The sequence below is a fragment of the Leopardus geoffroyi genome, chromosome E2 (assembly GCF_018350155.1).
Source record: "Leopardus geoffroyi isolate Oge1 chromosome E2, O.geoffroyi_Oge1_pat1.0, whole genome shotgun sequence".
NCBI classification, from domain to species: domain Eukaryota; kingdom Metazoa; phylum Chordata; class Mammalia; order Carnivora; family Felidae; genus Leopardus; species Leopardus geoffroyi.
In genome coordinates this window covers 1,660,768-1,683,008 of record NC_059335.1, presented here as the reverse complement: position 1 = coordinate 1,683,008, position 22,241 = coordinate 1,660,768, and the positions used below count along the sequence as shown (strand labels likewise).

General features: G+C 47.6%; 1 protein-coding gene and 1 long non-coding RNA gene across 7 annotated transcripts in view; both read left to right on the top strand.

Moving 5' to 3' along the window:
- Positions 1 to 1,291: 1,291 nt before the first annotated feature.
- Positions 1,292 to 22,241, top strand: part of LOC123577872 (zinc finger protein 304-like) — a 573,883-nt gene continuing 552,933 nt past the window's right edge. Inside the window, exons 1-2 of one of the 5 annotated variants that reach the window (XM_045440213.1) lie at positions 19,856 to 20,291; positions 21,935 to 22,061. In XM_045440213.1, the coding sequence (XP_045296169.1) occupies positions 20,259 to 20,291; positions 21,935 to 22,061 (160 nt within the window). In that variant the 5' untranslated portion in view covers positions 19,856 to 20,258. The other 4 variants (XM_045440214.1, XM_045440217.1, XM_045440211.1 and 1 more) reach the window with 4 other exon arrangements.
- LOC123577942 lies at positions 2,219 to 7,037 on the top strand. 2 transcript variants are annotated; one of them, XR_006702131.1, is made up of 3 exons: positions 2,219 to 2,345; positions 3,379 to 3,500; positions 4,165 to 7,037. It is a non-coding gene; the product is annotated as an uncharacterized LOC123577942 (long non-coding RNA). The 2 variants fall into 2 exon arrangements; XR_006702130.1 differs by having other exon boundaries at positions 3,379 to 7,037.

Sequence of the window (22,241 nt, the reverse complement as noted above, 5' to 3'; positions counted from 1 at the left end):
TATCCTCAGGGGTCTTATATTTCACACCTCCCCAGGATTTAGTGCTCCTTTGGGAACTGCAAGTTCAGGTGATGGGCTGCTGGTGAGGATGTTTTGATAAGGACCTGAAGCCTTTGAGCTTCATAATCATATCTGTACCTGGGCCTACCTGCCCTGAGTGTCGGAAGGGCACAACGGGGGAGAGACAGAGGTCCTGGGTACTGTGAACTAGATGAAAGTCACGCCACAAACGTGAGACCATGTCATCTCCGCCCTCCACTTAGGCCTGACAGCAGTGGGTCATGATGTTCCCTAGATCTGAATCATGAGACCTGTAATAATGCGCGTCTTGGGCAACGTGCCTCCCTGTAGTTTACGAAACCCTCCTGCCGCGTTCTTTAAAAAATAACGAAATAAGCCAAATAGTTCAAATCTGTGCTTTTATGTAAAATTTGTCATCAGGACCTGTGAGGCTGCTTTGCGAGTCAAGAAGTCCTTCTATTTTCTGTTTCCATGAGCAATGCCAAGGATCCTACGAAGAGGCGACCCCGACCGCGCCTCCCTCTGCAGCGTGTTAATGGTAACGACAATGACAATACTAAGTACTTACTGAGCACTAACCGCGTGACAGGCACTTCAAGTTCCGAGAGACTTAGTGCCCAGTCTCGTCACGGTAGAGCTGTGGTTCTCAAATCTGGGCACCGCGGCAGGATCCTTAAGACAAAGCTGATCCCCGTTCGCAGTTTCTGACACATCGGGTCGCGGCGGGCCACAGAGAGGTCCCCTGGTCCCGCGACGCCAGTTCCTGGGGACGAGGCTTCGCCCCTCGCCCACAGGAATTGGTGCGCTTTTCTTTACTGGGAAACCTGGGGCTCTATTCCCGGCGCGTTCCTGCAGGCCCTTGTCGTTGCCGTGGGGACAGGAAGTGGCGCGCGCGCGCAAACTACGTTACCCAGAAATGGGTGCTGCGCGCTTCCGCCCTGGGAAAGGGGCCGCAGAAGCCCGGGAGGGGCGTTTCCTGCGGGGTCGGGGCGGGACTTCCGGTCGCGCCGCAGGAGCGCATCCCTTAGTGAGCGGCGGCTGGTCGGCCCACGACCACGTGGACTGGGGTGCACGCCGGGCCACTCGGGGCCGCGCCGGGCGGTAGAGTGACGTTGCGGGGACCGCCCCCGCGCCCTGTGCGAGTCGTGACGCCCGGGCGTCGGCTCCATCTCCCCTAGACTGTGCCCGGCTGTGGGACGGGCGCCGCAGGGACTGCGCCTTCTCCGGCCCCCGCCCCCGCGCTCCGTCGCCGAGGTCCCCGAAGGCGGCGGCCCGAGCCTTGCGAGCACTTACACCGTCGTCTAGCGAGGCTCGGAGCGCCACAAGCAGCTGCAGGTGACCCCGCCCAGGCTAAGCCTTCGGGACCCGCACTGGTCACCCGCCTCTCAGGGTCCCGCTTGGCCCACTCGGTCCCCCGGTGGTGTCAGGGGCGGCAGCACGGATGAATCCGGCGCAGGTGAGTGAAGGGTCACCCTCACGGTCACCGCTCCTCCTTGTGGCCGATGGTGGCGGTGAGGCTCTGCCTTATCTCCCCCGGTTCTCGGTCGTGGAGTCCCTGGAGGAGGGCCCTCTGGCCCAGGATCCTGATCTAGGGCGCGTGTGTTCCGGTTACGGACGGCCCAGGGAATAACACTGGAAGGGCGACCCAGTTACGGGAGCAGGCGCAAGGGAACGGGGAACTTGGACGTGGGGTTGAGCTGGGAGTGAACAGAGCCTCCGTTGTGTCTTTTGGGATCAGAGAGTAGTGGAATGGCAGGCCGGGAGGCTGCGCCTCTCTGCTGCAAGTTTGGAGCTGAGGAGAGGGGGGCTGACGCAGACGTCACTCGATGGTGGAGACTGGAAGTGAGAGAAGAAATGAACTGAGAGCCCTGAGGCCCTAGTAGTGGGGGCTTCTGGGAGAAGGCTGAGCCCAAGTTTGGTTGTGTCTGGGAGGCATGGTCTGGAGGACACCGGGAGAACCGGCCAGCACGAGTGTTTGGCGTCCAGAGCTTGCCCAGTACCCACCTGCCCACCTGCCTGGCTCTGCTCTGCACCCAGTGCTCAGAGGGACGTGAGAAGAGAGCAGGCACTAGTGGCGCCAAGACCTGGTGTCTCCTCTGAGTCGGGAGCTGGGAGGAGAGGGACCGGGGTGGTCGTGTGAGTGGATTGACTGGGGAGTCCTCTTGCCTGTGGCTCAACTGTCCCCCCATCACGACAGGGCTGTGTGACCTTTGAGGATGTGTTCGTGTACTTCTCCCGGGAGGAGTGGGAGCTCCTTGAGGAGGCTCAGAGACTCCTGTACCGTGATGTGATGCTGGAGAACTTTGCACTTGTGTCCTCACTGGGTAAGGTCCTGCTGTGGTTATCTGTTGCTATGTGGCAAATTATCCCAGAGGTTAGTGGGATGACGACAAATGTGTATTATCTCACAGTTTCTGTGAGTCAGAAATCAGGCATATCTCACGTGGGTATCTTTAGCTCAAGGTCTTTCATAACCTTGTTGTCAGACTCTCCAGGGCTGCTGTCTCATCTGAAGGCTCAACTGGAGATGAACCTCCTGTCAAGGTCATGCACACGAGCAGGAGGCTGTTGGACTAATTAGTCATTTTCTTGTTGGCTTTTGTCCCGAACCCTCCCTCAGTCTCTTGCTATGATGTCTTCTCCATAAGTAGATCACCACAGAGCAGCTGATTCCCATGAGCAAGAGACAGCATCCAATATAGAGGCTGGTATTTTTGTAACTTATTCTCGGAAGTGACATCCTATCATTTTTGCCATAATCTGTTCATTAAAAAGGAATTTTTAGGTTCAGCCCCTGCTCGGCTAGAAAGACTTAACAGGGACGTGGATACCTGGGGGTAGGTATGATTCCCAATTTCCTGGGCTGAGTTTTGCTCTTCCCTTTTTCCCCAGAGGGCAGCTTTCTGTCTGACAGTACCATCATGGCATGATCCCTTTCCTTAGCTCCCTGGACTAGGTGGTATGGGTACCAGAGCTGGGCAATGAACACTGTTTCCTCTTCTCTTCGAGCAGCCCCAGCCTCTTCTGTCCCAAAGCTTTGAAATGAAGGATTTGGGGGTGAGGAGTCTTGTATTCTGCCCAACAAATATGGCCTGGCCACACCTTGGCCGGGTGATTACCCAAATCCCTGATCTCTCAGGGTCTGCCCAGAGTCTGCCCGCTTCCTCTAATTGACATATCCTGGGGCCTGACTCTTCAAGAATCGCAGGCCCCGTGTGGTCACTCCTTGTGAAGAACAGTGAGCTGTTCCTGCAAGACTGTGTCGAAGCTTGTTTTTTAAATACTTAATTTTCTTCCTTCTGGAGAGGGTCACCGTGGGTACTGCTAGCCACTCAACCAGCTCTTCTTTCCCCGTAGGGCTTGCAGTTTCCAGAACCCATGTTGTTTCCCAAATGCAGCCGGAGGGGAACGCAGGGTGCCTGAGAAGGTAGACGCAGTGGCAACTACAGCAGAGAAGACCTGAAGGAGGCCCGGCCCCGGTGAGTGGAAGCCACGGGAATGGTCGCGTGAGGGCTGGCTTCGCCTTCTACCAGCAACCTGTGCTGTCTCTCCTAGCGTCCTGATGCCACAACCAGCGGCTGACCTCATCCCACTTTTTCTTCCCCGTTTGTGACACTTTGCCCACTTATCACTTTTACTCTGTCCTCAGTCACCTGTTGGTCCCCCGCCCTTCCCATCTCCACACCTTTTCCCCTCTTGGTGCTCCATGCAGTGCTTTGCGGCATTGGCTCTTTTTTAACAGGTCGTGAGTTGTGCTCATATCCTTCAGTTTTCCTTGAAAACAAAGTATTCCATTCCAACCAGAATTTTCTGGCCCGGGACAGACCCTTTTGCACGGCACTCACCGTCACAAGGAACAAGGCCTTGCCGGACGACCACTGGCAGGGGAGTGGTTTGGAGCCCCTGCCTCTCCTTATCCTATACTCCATCCATCCTTGTCCCCTCTCCCTGTGTGGTCTCCTTCATTCTCTGACCTTTAGAGACCCGCGGCACACAGCTGCCCTTCCTGATCCTGATTCTGGCTCCCCTGTCGTGCCAGCGGCCCCATGGACTACTTCCTGGTTGCATCAGACACACATTTGTTATGGGGTGCCACAGGCCACCCATTAAACCTGCACTTCACCGGCATTTATCTTCCATCAGGCTGTCGGCATGCAGTGAAGGATGAGGCTGCACCTTCTGATGCTCCCCATCAGTGGGTGTCACAGATGAGAACTCCCCAGGCAGGTCCTTCCCCCCGAAAGGCTCACCCCTGTGACACACGTGGCCCATTCTTGACAGACATCTTTGCACCTGGCTGAGCCACGGGGAACACCATCTGGGCAACACGGCAACACCAGCGCAAGAGTCCCTGTAGGAGAGACTTCTGGGTAGTATAAATCTTGACCAGATGCAGAAGCAGTGGAGTGGAGAAAATTTTTTTAGAAAGTAAGGAGCCTGGCCTGATTTGTGAAGGTCAGCAGATGCCATGGGGCGAAGAAGGCCCGTACCTGCAGGGAGGGTGGGAGGACCTCTGTGGTCAGCTGTGGACTTGTCCAGCACCAGGCCCTTCACGGTGGGGAGAAACCACACTAGGCCCTGAGCGTGGGGGTCCTTTTGTGTATCCGATTTCCTTTAGGCAAGAAAGCACAACCTGAGACCATAAAGCCTTCCGCTTGTGGGAGGCAGCCTCTCTCCAGGCTTGGTTGACTCAGAGCATCTCATGGGGCTCATGGTTGGGGTGAACCGGGAACAACGAGGGCCAGCGGAGAGGTACTTGAGCCACACGGAGAGTCTCCCGGGGAAGGTGAGCTCCGAGCACAGCTGATCTGCCTTTGAGGCTTTCACGGGAGCAAGTCTCAGTGGGGCGCCTTCCGTGAACCACTCACACAGTCCACGTAAACCATCGGTGGTCTATGGGAAGAATCTACGAGAGGAAGGTTCAACAGATGGTGGCGTGTTGTTTGGCAACAGCAGTTGTGCTGAAGGGAAGCCCGGGACTGCCCTGAACGTGAGAAAGCCTTTCTCGAGAAGGCAGGCCTCAGTGAGCACGTGAGGGTTTACCTCAAGTGAAGCCATGGGAGAGTTTCCAAGTGCAGTAGGGCTTTCGGCTGCGGGCCAGACCTCCCGTGGCACAGGCAGATTCACGCTGGGAGAAGCCTTACGAATGCCAGGAACGGAGGAGAATCGGGGACAGCTCCGCCTTTGTCCAGAATAGTTTTGCCCACCCAAGAGAAAGTGTCTTCGAGTACAAAGTGAGGGGGTAAGCCTCTTGTGACCGCTGTTCTCTTGCTGATCGCATAAGTGTTTTCCCAGGAGAGAAGCCCTGAATGCAGTGCTGTGGAAAGGCCTCCAGTCACCGCTTTTATTTCTGGCATGATAGAGTCCACACTGCAGGAGAACCCTTGGAATGAGAAGAAGATCCGAGAGCCTTCTGTGACCTCTTTTCCCGAAGTCAGCACAAGGAGTCACAGTGGGGAAAACCTTGTGAACACAGTGAATGTGGATGCACGCTCAGCCTTCATTCATCGCTCCCCCCGCCCCCTAAGTATTCGTATTGGGGAGAAACCCTGTGAGCGTCAGACATGTGGGAAAGCCTTTTGCAAATGGACTTCCCTCAGTCAGCACCAGAGAACTCATACTGAGGAGAAGCCTTTTGAATGTAAGTCCTGAGGAAACTTTGCCAGAGGAAACCTCCTGCCAAGCATCTGAAAAATTATACCAAAGAGAAACCCCGTAAGTGTCATCGTTGTGAGAAGATCTTCTGAAGCGGTTCATCTCTTACTGTTGTATGATCCACCCGGCTAGGACCATACTCTATGAATAAGAACTTACAAAGGAGAGAAAACCAGCAGTTGCTGTGTAATTACAAAGCCTTCAGCCCTAGCTTGGTTTCAGTATGCCCTGAAGAGTGATTCCAGAGTATTTTAAAAAAGAGAGCAAAGGCATAAGGGAAGAGGAAGAAAAGAGGTAGATGTGACAGAAAAAGGAGTACATGTGGTTTCTTTCAGGTTTCCCTGCCAAACCCATGACAATTCGTTAGCAGTTTAAGGGGGGGGGGGGCAGGTGGGAGCAGTATGGGCGAGGTGAAGGGGCCTCCCCCCGCCACCTGACTTAATACATTCCCGGCCATTCCGTGTCAGGAGAGCTGGACACTTGGTGCAGCTCTGCAAATATTTACTGAAATCCTTTTTTGTTAAAAAAACAAAACAAAAAAAAAAACCCTACTTAATCATTAAGGGTCATAAGTCTTTGTGATAAATGTGAAGTCTTGATTTATGAAGCACTTAAAAACTTAAAAGAAATTAGAATACTAAAAATATTGTTACCTAAAATTATCTCATATCTAAGGAGCTAAGAACAAATATATGAATGGGTACATTTTACTGCACCATTTAAGACCATTTAAGGTTATTTTTTCATTTATTCTGTATTGAGATATAATTGACAGATCACATAATTGGCATATAACATGTAAGTTTAAGGTGTTCAACATTGATCTTGTTGAATTTATATTGCGACGTGATTGCCATTGTAACATTAACCTCTGTATCCTGGTGGTATCCTGTATCCTGTGTTCCTAGTGGTGGGAGCAGTTCACATCTAGTCTCTTGCCAAGTTTAATGTTTGTAATACAGTTTTGTTCCTTGTAACCCCTGTACCGTGTGTTAAATCTCCAGGAGTTACTTAGTAGCTGCAATTATGTGCCCTTAAACAACATCTCCCTGTCCCCTGCCAAGCCTTTGGTAACCCATCATTCCACTCTCTTATTTGAGTTCAGAGTTTTTTGTTTTTCTTTTAAGAATCTTCGTATAAAAAATACAGTATTTGTCTTCCTGTGTTTGACTTATCTCACCTAGCGTAACGTCCCCAAGGCCCATCTGTATTGTCAGAAATGGCAGCATTTCCTTTTTTCTAATGGCTGAATAACATTCCACTGTGAATAGATACCACATCTTCATCCTTTGATGGACACTTAAGCTGTCACTACACCTTGTCTCTCGTGTACAATGTTAATAAACATGGGAGTACAGATATCTCTGAGATCTTGTTTTCATTTCCCTTCGTTATGTATATACCCAGAAGTGGGACTGTTGGACCCTATGGTGGGTCTGTTTTTAAAGTTTTGAAGAAGCTTCGTACTGTTCTCCAAAGTGACCAGACCAGTTTACAGTCCCACCAACGGTGCACAAATGTTCCCTTCTCTCCACATCTTTGCTGACATTTAATCTCTTGTCCTCGTGATACTAGCCTTTCTGACAGGTGTGAGGTGATACCACATTCTGGTTTTGATTTGCGTTTCCCTGATGATTAGTGATAACGGGCACCTTTTCCTGTACCTGTTGGCCATTTGGATGTCTTTGCAAAAATGTCTGTGTGGTTCCTCTGCCCACGGTTTAATCAGATTTTTTTTGTTACTGAGTTGTAGGAGTTCTTTTTTTTAATGTGTTTATTTTTGAGAGAGAGACAGATACAGAGCACAAGCAGGAGAGGGCCAGAGAGAGACACACACAGAATCTGAAGCAGACTCCAGGCTCTGAGCCATCAGTACAGAGCCCGACATGAGGCTCAAACCCACTAACTGTGAGATCATGACCTGAGCCTAAGTCAGACGCTTAACCAACTGAGCCATCCAGGTGCCCCAAGTTATATGAATTCTTTGTAAAATTTTGGACATTAACCCCTTGTCTGTACATGGTTTGCAAATATTCTCTCCCATTCCATAGGTTGTCTTTCTTGTCTTTCTTTATTTTTTTAGATACTTCTTTTGCGATGTAGAAGCTTTTAAATTTTTTTTTTTTTTTTTAATTTTTTTTTTCAACGTTTATTTATTTTTGGGACAGAGAGAGACAGAGCATGAACGGGGGAGGGGCAGAGAGAGAGGGAGACACAGAATCGGAAGCAGGCTCCAGGCTCCGAGCCATCAGCCCAGAGCCCGACGCGGGGCTCGAACCCACGGACCGCGAGATCGTGACCTGGCTGAAGTCGGACGCTTAACCGACTGCGCCACCCAGGCACCCCGAAGCTTTTAAATTTGATGTAGTCCCACTTGTTGCTTTTTTCTTTTCTTTGTGCTTTTGGTGTCATAGCCAAAAAAATCACTGCCAGAACCACCGTTTTGGAGCTTCCTTTTTCTTCTCAGAATCTTGTAGCATCAGGTCTTATGTTTAGGTCTTCGATCCATTTCAAGTTAATTTTTGTGAGTGGGGTAAGGAGTCCAATTTCATTTTTCTGCATGGAGTTATCCAGTTTTCCAATACCGTTTGCTGGAAAGACTCTCTTTTCCCTATTGGATGTTCTTGGCTCTCCTCAAATATTAGTTGACCACATCTGTGGGATTTTGAATCTCTTCTGTTCCGTTGGGGTGGGTCTGTTTTTCATGCCAATTCCATACTGTTCTGGTTACTATAGCTTTGTAGTATAGTTTGAAATCAGGAAACGTGATGCCACCTGCTCTTTCTCGTGATTGCCTTGGTTATTAGGAACTTTTGTGGTTCCATACAAATTTTAAGGTTGTTTCTTCTGTTCCTGGGAAAGGTGCCATTGGAATTTTGATAGGGATTGAGTTGAATCTATAGATAGCTTTTGGGTAACATGGACATTTTAGCAGTATTCTTCCAGTCTCTGAACACTGTCTTTCCATTGGGTCTTACTTCTTCCAATAGAATCTCATAGTTTGGTTGTACAGATCTTTCATTTCCATGGTTAAACTTATTCCTAGGTATTTTATTGTTTTTGATGCCATTTAGAATGAGACAGCTTTTTATTTCCCGAGATGTTTCACTGTTATCATATAAAAAATGCAACTGATCTGTATGTGTTGATCACATCCTGCAACTTTACACTGATTAGATCCAACAGTTTTTAGTTGAGTCTCTGGGATTTTCAGTGTATAAGAATCTATCATCTGGGGGCGTGAGTCGGTTAAGTGTTGGTCTTGATCCCATCATATATATATATATATGTGTGTGTGTGTGTGTATGTATGTATATGATGACAGTTTTATTTTCTTTTCACTTGGATACCTGTTAATTTCTTTGTGTTGCCTAATTGCTCTAACTAGGACGTCCAGTACTATGTTGAGTAAGAGTGGTGAGAGAAGATTCAGTTTAAAGAAAAAAAAGCCTTTTCTTCATGTCATTTTATTTTTTTTAGTGATTTTTTTTTTCCACGTTTATTCATTTTTGGGACAGAGAGAGACAGAGCATGAACGGGGGAGGGGCAGAGAGAGAGGGAGACACAGAATCGGAAACAGGTTCCAGGCCCTGAGCCATCAGCCCAGAGCCTGACGCGGGGCTCGAACTCACGGACCGCGAGATCGTGACCTGGCTGAAGTCGGACGCCCAACCGACTGCACCACCCAGGCGCTCCTAGTGATTTATTTTTGACAGAGAGAGAGACAGACAGACAGAGAGAGAGAGAGAGAAAGAGAGTATGAGTGGGGGAGGGGCAGAGAGAGAGGGAGACACAGAATCCGAAGCAGGTTCCAGGCACCGAGCTGTCAGCACAGAGCCCAATGTGGGGCTCGACCTCACAGACTGCAAGATCATGACCTGAGCCGAAGTCATACGCTCAACCGACTGAGCCACCCAGGCGCTCCTTCTTCATGTCATTTTAGACATCTATTCTGCTCACTTTCCCTTGATCCCCATCTGTTTTACTTTATTTTCTCTGAGGCACGATGGGGATCATACAGCTGTGCGGTCTTCCCAGGTGAGTCTTAATCGTTTCCTCTGACTGGGTTTTTCACTTTTTTAAAAAATCTCTTTGAGGGCCTTCTCCAGGTCCACCTCAGCAGTTTTCTAAGGGTTGGCTTAGGTCTAAAACAAACAGGAAAGCCACACGTTCAAGTTAAGCTCATGACAAACTGAAAAAACAAACATGGTTAAGGAATCTTACTGTTTAATGTTAGGAGAATGTGCCCAGCATTGTTATAAAGAAAAGTGGGTGGAATTTACCAAAGGGATGAAGATGTATTCATGCAGGCACGTGTAATTTCACATCCTGCCCGTGGACTGACTTCCACTGTGCTCTCATCAGGTGGGGCACTTTGGACAATCTCCTTCCTTCGGGATTGTCCTTGAGGACAAATGTTGAACTATAGGAGATGATCATTGCTACCTCATTAAAAAAATTGTGCAGTTTTTAATACAAATACAACCATATTCTCCCTTTAAGCCCTCCTCAAAACCTCTGCAATGACCACAGGCCTAAGTTTGCATCTCCACTGAGGGCTGAAACCATTATGCCATGCTTTACCGCGTTTCTCAGTCATGCCCTTTGCAATGAGTCAGCAGTCACAATGCTTACAATTTTTTTAAATGCTTATTTTTGAGAAAGAGAGACTGTGAGCGGGAAAAGAGAAGAGAGAAAGGGGGATAGAGGATCCAAAGCAGGCTCTGCTGACAGCAGTGAGCCTGATGTGGGGCTCGAGCTCATGGACTGTGACATCATGACCCAAGCTGAAGCCAGATCCCCAACTGACCGAGCCACTGTGGTGCCTCAATAGTTATAATTTTTTTTTTAATGTTTATTTTTGAGAGAGAGAGAGAGAGTGAGTGGGGAAGGGAAGAGAGAGAAAGAGACACAGAATCTGAACCAGGCTCTGAGCTGTCAGCACAGAGCCCAACACGGGGCTGGAACTCAGAAACCATGAGATCATGACCTGAGCTGAAGTCAGACGCTTAACCGACTGAGTCACCCAGGTTCTCTGGTTATAATTTTGTAATGACAGCATGTATAGTTTTCTATGACTTGGGAAAGAGAGTTGCCTCCCAAGGGCCCCTTCCTCCTCTGGCCTCTCTTAGGGGAGCTTATCTGCACAGTGGCTGTGGCTGTGTCTATAGCTGAGCTCCTGGGTCTGTAAGGGTCGACGAAATACAGAGAATTTGTCCCCCCCCCCCCCCCCCGGAAGCTCTGGTACCATGCAGTACATTCAGACACCTGGGCCCACGTTCGTCCCAAAGCTGTGGTGACTTGCCGTCTCAGTGATGAAGGACTGAGGTTTATCCCCTCGTCTCCCATTTCTTCCCATCTGGCCTTCACTTCCACGCTCCATCAGCCCAGCTGCAACCTTACTACCATGTGGACAAGAATGACGGGACCGCATGCTTCAGTCGTGGCACGTCCTGTGGAGTTAGGACACGTGGGTGACTGAGACATGGGCCCTTCCCTTGAGCTCAGGTGAAAAGTATATTAAACAGGTGGAGTAAAGTAACTCTGGCTGTGACACCAAAGTGTCTGGGAGCCCCGGAAGCATGCGAGAGGGACTGAAACATGGGGGTGAGAGGACAGGTGTGGAGGGGCAGGGTGGCACACGGGCTCAGAGCTTAGAGTTGTGATGGTTGGGATTCCAGCCTGTCTGCACCGTGACCATCGCCAGCCACATGACTTTGGTCCCGCTCCTTGTCCTTGGAGTTCCTTGTCTTTGTGTATAAAATGCGAAGGTGGACGTCGAACTAAAGTGCGCAGAGCCGAGCAGGCCCTGGAACGATGCAGGACCCTCAGGCGGGGTTGGAGTTGGAGGGCGTCTACAGAGGTGACAGCGTGTGTCAAGGCGCAAGACTGAGAGGTGTGGGTCTGGAGGAGGGCTGCTGTGGCTGCGGTGGGAAGGGTGGAGGTCAGTGAGGTGGAGTGGGCGGGGCGACATGAGGCACTGGCTTTGTGCCCGCTCATTTTGAACTGTCCATCAGACATCTAAGCGGGGACATCGGTATCTCACTGGATGTGCGCGCCTGGAGCTCAGGGGAGCATTTGGTCTACGGATACGTGGTGCCGGTGCCCGCCGGCACCGGAAGTGCCCACAGTGAGGCCTACTGGTGCGCTGCCACATGGGCTGTTGCATGCTGGGAAATGTGCGACACTCAGGAAGTGGGTTGGGGGGATGTCTTCTGCGCTCTGGGCGTGTGCTCAGTGATTTGTAGGAGGTTTAAGAAAGTGGAAATTTGATCTGAATTGGATGTTATCAGGAAATGGGGTTGGTCCTATGATTGGATATCCTGAAATTTAAAAAAATTTTAAAAATATTTATTTAAATATTTTTGAGAGAGAGAGACAGAGAGTGCAAGCAGGGGAGGGGCAAAGACAGAGGGAGACACAGAATCCGAGGCAGGCTCCAGGCTTGGAGCTGTCAGCACAGACCCCCAGGCGGGGCTCGAACCCATGAACTGCGAGATCATGACCTAAGCAAACGGAGGACGCTTAACCAACTGAGCCATCCAGGCACCGCCTCACTACAATTTTTTTAATGCTTATTTATTTTGAGAGAATGTGAGCAAGGGTGGAGCAGAGAGAGAGGGAGAGAAAGTCCCAAGTAGGCTCCAAGCTGTCAGCACAGAGCCGGGCGCAGGGCTGGAACTCACGAACCATGAGATCATGACCTGAGCCAAAATCAAGAGTTTGGATGCTTAACTGAGTGAGCCAGCCAGGCGCCCCTGAAATATTTTATCTTCAAGGCGGGGGACGGGAGTGGCACTACAGCAGCTGGTGGACAGTGTAGCTGTCACTCAGGTCACACAGGAGAGGGTGGGCACCTGGTCATTTCCATTGTTTGCACAGGGTTCTTGTTTTTTGTCCATGCTCTGACATGGTGACGGCGTGGTTTTTGACCTTATCTCAGTCTGTCATGGTCACTGAGGTCAGTGTTCGTGAACTTGCTCATGTCCAACAGGAGAATCCCAGAGTCTAGAGCGGAATGCCAGACCAGCTACTGAGAACACCGTAGCCTGGCCCCCAGGCCTATCCCTTTCCAATCATGACCCCTCCCGCGGCCAATTTCAACCTGTAATACAGATAGAAATTAGCCCCACACAGAGAGATCTAGGCAGAGGGAACATTACACACAAAGCTGTGAGCGTGTGAGGATCCTGGGCACTGGAGGGAGTGGAAGTTCAGGGTGGGAGATCTGAGGCCAGGGCTTGGGGACTGGCCCCCCTGAGGGGCTAGTCAGAGAGGCCTCGCACAGGAGGGAAGTTCTGAATGGGAACAGGCTGAGGGCACAGATATCCCGGTGGGGACATTGTTCTCAAGAGCCCGGCTGCTGGTGGGGCCTTAGTGGCACTCAGAGGGCCCCTAGACGTGACTGGGCTAGAGTGGAGCAAGGGACTTGGGGCCGGTGTGGGCGGTTGGTCAGGGGCACCCAGAGGCAGATGCAGGCAGGGCGCTCACACCACGGAACCTACACAGTTTGAGCAGACTCCACAGCATCATCACACACACTACCCAAAAGTGTATTGACAGATGTGCACACCCAGGGACACACACGCAGGACACAACATCCTGTGCAGGTGCACACACAGATACCCACCAGGACACAGACACAGGCATATACCCAAAGGTAGACTTATTTATACAGCCACATTGATAGACACACGTGTCCAAATGGTCACACATGTACAGATGTAGCCATCCAGACAGAGGCACGCACACACGATCTCACTCACTCACTCAGACACACAGTCGCACAGACCTTCCCTAATGATAATCAGATCCACATCCATAGGGATGTGGTCGTAAATGTGTAACATCTGCTTCTGCGAGAAAAGGGCATTTGGACTATATAAGTTCATTACAGACTTTACGGATATAAAGGATGTGCGATTTACAGATGATAATATATACAGTGGTCTCTATTGTAAGCCTCACATAGCCAATGGATTCTCAAAGAATGCTTCTGTTAATTTTTGCTCTAACTCCTTGATGTGTCAAGATCTGTACAAAGCTTCAACATATTTATGTATTGTAACCAAGCAAATCCAATTCTGCGTGTATACCCAATAGAAATGAGGGCATTTTTCCTCCAAAATATACACAGTTGACCATTGAACGCCACAGATTTGAACTACATGGGTCCATTTATACACGGGGTTGTTGTATGAAACAGTACCGTACTATGAATGTATTTTCTCTTCTTTATGATTTTCTTAATATCATTTTCATTTCTCTAGCCATGTAAAATATGTGCTAACCAACTGTTTATGTTCTCAGTAAGGCTTCCTGTCCGTAGCAGACTATTATTTTAGTTAAGCTTTTGGAGAGTCCAAAGTTATATGCGGATTTTCAACGGACCAAGTGTCAGCACACCCAGCCCCCGTGTCGTTCAACGGTCAGCTGTAGGATTATAGGCTTATAAGCAACTTGATTGATCATAACCAAGAACCCAAAACAACCCACAGAGCTATCAGTGGGGACATGCCTAAATAAATTACACGGTCACAGAATGGAAGAAAACACAGCAATGAAAACTGCTGCTTCATGCAACGTGGATGAATCTCTTAGAAAAAGAAGTGGGTGACACTGATACAAGTCAGAGACAAATCAGTATGGGCTGTAACCTCAGCTAGAAGGGTTAAAAAAAAAACAAAAAACAGTGAACCTAATATATAGTGAAAAAGGACAGTAATGGTTACCTTTGTGCAGGGCTTTGTTCTAGGACACGTATGGGTGAGGTTTAATGGATGTTGACAGGCAAATACTCATGAAGCCATGCTCTTAACATTTGTCCGCTTCATCTTATTGACATTACACATATAGAAAAAAAGATAAATAAAATAAGTACCAGTGCACACCCCACAGAATAAAAAAGCACAGCAAAATTAGAATTCCTATATGAACCTCACAGATTGCAAATCCCACTTTACAGCTCAGAGGAATCCTTTACCCAGAAATTTTGCTTTACTAATTCTCTTTCTTTTTAATTCATGGTTTGACACCTTACAAATGTCACTAATCACAGATACATTTTATGCTTGTTGTGAAATCCATATGAATGAAATCATTAGTGTGCTTTTCTCTACTACGGATTTTTTTTTCTTTTAGTATTTGCAAGATGAATGTATCACTTGTTAATTATCCTTTATTTATAATATATGTATTTTAAACTATTCATGTACCTATAGAATTTTATTAAACACATCACTCAAGAATATGAATGTATCACTTGTGAATCATCCGAATGTATCACTTGTTAATTATCCTTTATTTATAATATATGTATTTTAAACTATTCATGTACCTATAGAATTTTATTAAACACATCACTCAAGAATATGTGGGGATGTCATTTAGTCAAAATATTTACACTTTTTATTATCTTTATGTTACATGGTTATTTAGTATTTTATAACTTAATTTCCAAACATGCCTTTTAATATTTTCCATTTACCTCTGTTGTTGATTGATGTCTTGATTGTTTCCTTGTCTTATTTCACTCCATACAAATCAAAGATATTTTTCATGGTTGTCTATACTGTAAACATTCAGTTTGTACTAAATATAAACATCCTTTACTTGTATGTAAATGTATGTGTCAGGCCAGATTTGTCACTCTTGATGTGTGGATCCATGAGAACCTTAACAATTTTATATTGGCTGTTTCTACTAATTTCTGAGATGGCTGATATAAAAATGCCTGATATATTTGTGGACTGGCATCTTTATCCTTGCTGTTCTCAAACTGGCTTTATGTAATTTAAGTCAGTATCATAAGTTACATACATATTCTGTTATATCTTCTTGGTGATGCTTTCTCACTGTAAATTATTTCTTTCTGATATAAATACATGTTAAGCATGTGTTCGTGTCTTATTTAATAATTATAACAGGTATATTTTTCAAAACCTGTTTCATATATTTATATTTTAGATGTGTCCCTTGTATCCATGTTATTGTTGAATATTTTTAATATATCAAAAATTACTGGCTGATGATCTGAGCATTTACTCCATACTCATTTCATGAGATGGCTCATATATATTTAGGTTTAAATACATTCTCCGTGGATATGTGTGTGCTTTTCTTTGCCTCACTTGTTCTGTACATTTCCTTTTAAAAACTTTCTATTGAGGGACACCTGGGTGGCTCAGTCAGCTAAGCCTCCAACTTTGGCTCAGGTCATGATCTCACAGTTTGTGAGTTCAAGCCCTACATCAAGCCCTCCCTGCTTGGGAATCTCTCTCTCTGCCCTGCCCAACTTGCACGCACGCATGTGCGTGCACTCTCTCTTTCTCTCTCAAAATAAATTAATTAATTAAAAAATAAAAACTTGCTATTGGTTATTTCTGTACATTTCAATTTTTCCTTCTTAATATTTGTGGGTTGTATACACTGATTCTGTTTATTAGTATTTAAGCTGAAAATGACAATGCACTTATTTAACACAATAAAGTAGAGATAAAATCTTTGCTCTCCTGAAAAATATAAGATTTAAATATTAATTTGCTTATCTCAGTTTATGTGCTATTGAGTCTATACATGGTAATCCATCACTCTGTCTTCAAAAAGGAAATATTAATGTCTTATACAGAGAATGTTTGTATTAATCTACAAACACACCCCTCTCGTAGATCCTCATTCCTTCTACCATCACAGACCATCTGGGATCACTTTCCTTCAACCTTAAATAGAATCTTTAAAGTGTTCTTTATGTCAGTTTTTTTTTTTTCATTAAATTTCTCATGTTTGGTCTCAAATAGTCTTATACTGTTTCTTTGAAGATGCATTTGTTGTATATAGAAACTTGGTGGTGGTTATCTCTCCCACAGTTTCAGTATGTCCTTCTATTGTGTTCTGGACACTAATATTATACTGGGTGTAAGTGGAGACATTGTGTGTATAAGCCATATATAAACATATATAGCTCTGAGAGACAGTATTTGGACCTGAGTTGCATAAGACTTCACCCAACGATCCTAACATTGAGATGCAATCAGTGAATGGATGAGGTTTTAATTTTGGTTGTCACATTAACAAGGGCGTAAGAGGGTAAAATGTAGATGATGGATAATAAAATGGGTATCGGTGATCAAATTGATGGATTGTGCTAGAAATGGTCTAGGTGTTCACCAATACTATTCTTTTGGACTCCTGAGAGGAAAAGAATGTCCTCGCTTCCCTTACACTTAACTTAGGACCATGTTAGTGCTAGGTATGCCATTCAACTTGTTTTGAAGTCAATGAGGAAGCACCTTCACCTTTGGCTACTTGAGCTCAACAGGCCAGCTGCTCTGTTTATTATTAAATTTCCTGGACATTCCGGACTCAACTCCCTGGAGGCCAAAGTAATCCACCTCACTGATATTTCTGCCAAATGGTTCTCTCAAGGAGACCCAAGAGCCAAACCTCTGTCATCGTCAAAAAGAATGTTCTCGCACATGATAATTTGGAAGAATTGACCAGAGACACCCAACAATTGACCCCCCCAAAGTAAAAACAACACTGGAAATTTAATAATTGTTGATCTGATAAAAAGAGAGAATTCTTATTTGGACTAAATGACAATATGGCCCTACCAGAAATTCTAAAATTCCCACCATTTACCAATGTACAACTATTGGTCTACTGACAAAATGATAGTGTTTATGAACCAATATTGGTGAGGAAAATATTAATGAGGCCACAAAAGTGCCTACTTCACTTGTCCTGTTTGTCCAGTGGTAAAAGGAAACGTGTTCATACTGCTCCCAGACACTTTGAACTGCCCAATGGAACATTTGAGGTTTGGCAAATGAATTTCATACAGCTTTCCCTGTCTCATGGATATAAATGTGTTTTAGTCATGGTTTATACGTTGTCTCACTGGACTAAAGCTTTCCCTTGTAGACAGGCCACTGCTTCTTCTGTGGCTAAAACTCTGTTAGAAAAGATTATCCCTACCTGAGAAACACCTCTCAAACATCATGGTGGTTGGGTAACCCATTTTACCCATAACATGCTTCAACAGTTCTGTTTGGCTGGTTTTATACTTTGATTGTGTGTGTCATCCTCAGTCCTCAGGGTTAGTTGAACACACTAATGGCACTGGTAAGACTCAATAGGCAAAATGTGTAGAGATCTTCTATATACATTGTTCAAAAATATTGCCATCAGTCTTAATTCTCAGATCTCCCACTGTCCATAGATTCTCACCCTTTGAGATAGTCACGGGACTTCTAGTGCACTTGGCCCTGCCTCCTCCGACCCACAGTTGATAAAGTAGATAATCCTTCAAAATTGTAAAGGCCTAATTGCTCAGTAAAGGCACCGAGGGACAAAAGGCCACTGAATTAAGAAAAAACTGACTCTTGATCAGCAATGCTTTCCGAGAAGGATCCTGATCAAAAGGGAGGAATGGGAAAATGAATAAAGGACAACCTCACTAAAATGGAGTTGGGAGGCCAAAAGGAAGAACTCTCACCCAGTACTACTGGAAATCAAGAATTTCCAATTACCAAGACCAACAGAAGAATCAACAGGGAAGAATCATTAACTACAGACCCTAACAGGAAAAGATGTGCACTGCATTTCCTACAAGAAATTGACCATCCCAGCAACTCAAACAAAGAGAAACCACGTTCACCCTGAACTCTTGCTTTTCTCCAGTGGACTTGCGTTCAAAACAATCCTTCCCAACTTCCTCTTTCTTCTCCATAAATAAGTTCCTTACTTTTGTTTGCTGAACTAGTCTATGGTTTTTGCAATAGATTACTTGTCCTGAATTGCAATTCTCTGCTCTTTCAGAAGAAACCCATTTTTGCTAGCAAAATAACTGATTTGTTTTTAAGGTCTGCCATATGAAACCATGTTAAGTCCCCACCTACTTAAGCCTAAGAGCAATTAGTCTTGATAGTCCTAACTTTTGAATCATATGGCCTGTAGGAATGTGTCCGTTGCACAACAGACCTACCTGTGCTTTGTGAAACCTTCCTATATAAGATTTTTTTTTTTTTTTTAATAAAATGCACCTCAGGGCACCTGGATCGCTCAGTCGGTTAAGCGTTGGACTTCGGCTCAGGTCACGATCTCCTGGTTCATGAATTCAAGCCCCATGTTGGGCTCTGTACTGACAGCTTGGAGCCTGGAGCCTGCTTCAGATCTGCGTCTCCCTCTCTCTCTGCCCCTCCCCTACTCGTACTCTGTCTCTCTCAAGAATAAATAAGCATTAAAAAAAATTTAAAAATTTAAAAATTAAATGCACCTAATGGTATACACATGTGCTTTATGCAAAAATTGTCACCGTTATTTATGATGCTGCTTGCTGACTCAGAGTGGTTGTATTTTGTGTTTGAAAACAAATCACCAGTGATTCTGCAGAGGGGTCCCTGACACCCTCCTACATCAGTATATGTACCAACCTTGTGATGATAACAATAGTAACAATAAGAGCCTATATTTAACGCTAGGCCCTGTGTTAAGCACTTACCATCTCATTTTCCATGAAGTAGGTTGTAGTACGTTCCCATTTTAGTTATTAAATCTTGGGGGAAGGAGGGAGGTCATAAAAAGAGTTCCACTTCTCCAGGTTACGCTAGGGCCCCTCCCCCAGGTATTATATATCAGAAGGTGTCTTTTGGGTCCGATAACTTTGATTTTCAGTAAATTCACAGGTGATGATGTCACCGCCGTCTCAGGGATTTAAATTTGGGAATTAACGAATTGGAGTAACATTTAATGGTACTACACAAAGTCCCCACCAGCGGGACATATTCACTGTTCAATTTAAATCTCAGTCCCCAAAGCTGAGAGGTGAAACAGCTCCCCCAGTATTAAAGACTGGATCACGCGCTGGAGACCTCTGAGGACATGACTTTGCCCCAGGTGACCACAGAAATATGGGTGCGTCGCCTTTAAGAGGAGCTTTGGCACTCCAAGACCCTCTTTCCCCCGCATCTTTCTCCTCCTCGAGGCCTCCGCCCCCGGCGGCCAGGCGGTTGCCAGGAAGACCAGGAAAGATGCCCACTGCCTGGTTGGATGCAGGGCTCCAACTACATTACCCAGAAGTATGTGCCGCCGCATCGGCGTTGTGCTCAAGACAGCCCAGAAGATGGGCGTTTCCCGCCGCCCGGAGCGGCTGAGGCGGGACTTCCGGCGTCGCCAGCGTGACGTCATTTGCCTGTGCCGGGATTCTCCACACGGGCCGTTGAGGCCCCGAGTCTGGGGCGGGGCGAGCTTCCTGCGCGGTTCTTCGGAACCGAACCCGGAAGGACGGTACTGTACGCGCCTTTGTTACTCTCCATGAGCCCCATCGTGGGACCGGCGGCCTTGCGCGGAGGTGTCGGCTGGAGCTGCGCCCTTCCCGGGGCCTTCGCACATGCGCGCTGCCCTCGGACGCCCCGGCCGCGGTACCCTGAGCTGTGCGCGTTTGTACCCGGGGGAGACGGGCTGGGAGCGCGACAGTCGGCCCGCGGGCATCGTGCCTAGTGGAGCTTTGGGGTTCCGGCTGAGCCCGCAGGGCCTGCCCGCTTTGCCCGCTTCTCACCACCCGGTTCTGCTCACGGGATCCCATGGAGGCTGCGGCGCGGACGGACAGGGCTCAGGTGAGCGGAGGGGCGGCTTGTTCTAGGACCTTCCTCACTTGGCCTTCATCGCTCCCTCTGAGTGCAAAGGCGGCGGAGGGCACTCACTCCCCGCGGGTATGTGCCGAGGTTCCGGGTATCAGTATCGGCGGGATGAGGTGTGCAAGGGTTTCCAAGGCGCTGGCACAAATACTTGGAGGTGGAAATGAGTTAGAAGTGCCCCGGGAACCGTTGGTCCCTCTTAATCGGGTCAGAGCAGACGGCAGGTGGTCAGGGGTCGAGCCTGGAGTGGCCGCCTGAGGAGCTGGGCCTCTGTTCCAAGGGTGGTGAAAGACGTGGCAGATTTGGAGTAGGAGAGGTGACCCGACCCAGATCTTAACGGGCTCTCTCTTTGGCTGCTGCCTGGCTGAGAACAGAGCATGGGCATGAGTGGGGAGCCTGCCAGTAGTCTGTGAGTGTTGACGGCAGCTGGCCCAGAGAGGAGGCTGTGGAAGTGAGAGATGGTGGTGGATTTTGTATCTGGGCGTTTTGTTTTAGGTAAATATATATTTTTGAGAGAGAGATTGAATGCACAAGCAGGGGAGGGACAGAGAGAGAGAATCCCAAGGAGGAGCAGGCTCCTCGGTCTCTGTGGTCTCAGCACAGAGCCCGATCTCACAAGCCGTGAGATAGTGACCTGAGCCGAAATCGGGAGTCTGTCACTTAACTGCCTGAGCCACCCAGGCACCCGTTATATCTGTTTTTTTAACCAGAGTGACCGGATTTTCTTGTGTGAAGGGTGAATAAGAGAAAGGAACGAATTGTGGATTACTCTAAGGTTTTTGTTTTTGTTTTGGGCTTTCTTTACCTGGTAGAATGACGGAGATGCCATCAACTGAGATAGGGAAGCTGATAGCAGGAGTAATTTTCAGTGGTAATATTGGGAGTTAGGCTGTTGTCATGTTTAGCTTAAGAAGTCCCAGAAACTCCTTAGTTGAGACCTCGAGCTGGATGTGGGTCTTAGTTCTGGGGAAGGGTACTGGTTGAAGAAGTTCAAAAGGTGGTGGCCGGTATGTTGAATGCGGCGGAGCTACGGGTTAAGTTTAGGAGGGAGTATCTTCAGGTCATGGTGGCAATGCAGTTAATGACAAGAAAAGTTGAAACTTGGGACTGAGGACTGGGTCTCTCGCTTAGGCACCGGGTGACAGTGTACCTGTCACAAAGATACATGAGCACTTCCTGGACACCACGTGCAGAGCAGCATGGGGTGGGAGGTGGTTTGCCCTGTGGGTGCATATGGTGTGATCCAGAAAGTTGGTAGTGGAAGTGGCAGTCCCAGATGGGGAGGAGGGGTGGTTCAAAGAGTGATGTACATGCGAGGAGAAGTGTGAAGTGATGGCGTTAAGGTTGTGTCTGGGAGGCATGGTCTGGAGGACACCGGGAGAACTGGCCAGCACGAGTGTTTGGCGTCCAGAGCTTGCCCAGTACCCACCTGCCCACCTGCCTGGCTCTGCTCTGCACCCAGTGCTCAGAGGGACGTGAGAAGAGAGCAGGCACTAGTGGCGCCAAGACCTGGTGTCTCCTCTGAGTCGGGAGCTGGGAGGAGAGGGACCGGGGTGGTCGTGTGAGTGGATTGACTGGGGAGTCCTCTTGCCTGTGGCTCAACTGTCCCCCCATCACGACAGGGCTGTGTGACCTTTGAGGATGTGTTCGTGTACTTCTCCCGGGAGGAGTGGGAGCTCCTTGAGGAGGCTCAGAGACTCCTGTACCGTGATGTGATGCTGGAGAACTTTGCACTTGTGGCCTCACTGGGTAAGTCCCTGTTTTATCTGTGAGTATATAGCAAATTACCCCAAAACTTAGTGTCTTAAAACAGTAAAAATTCACTATTTCAGTTTCAGTGCATCAGGAATCTGGTCACAGCTTTCCTGGATGCTTTTTGCTTAGGCTCTCTTACGAGGTTTCAGTGAAGGAGTCAGCCAGGGCTGTGTT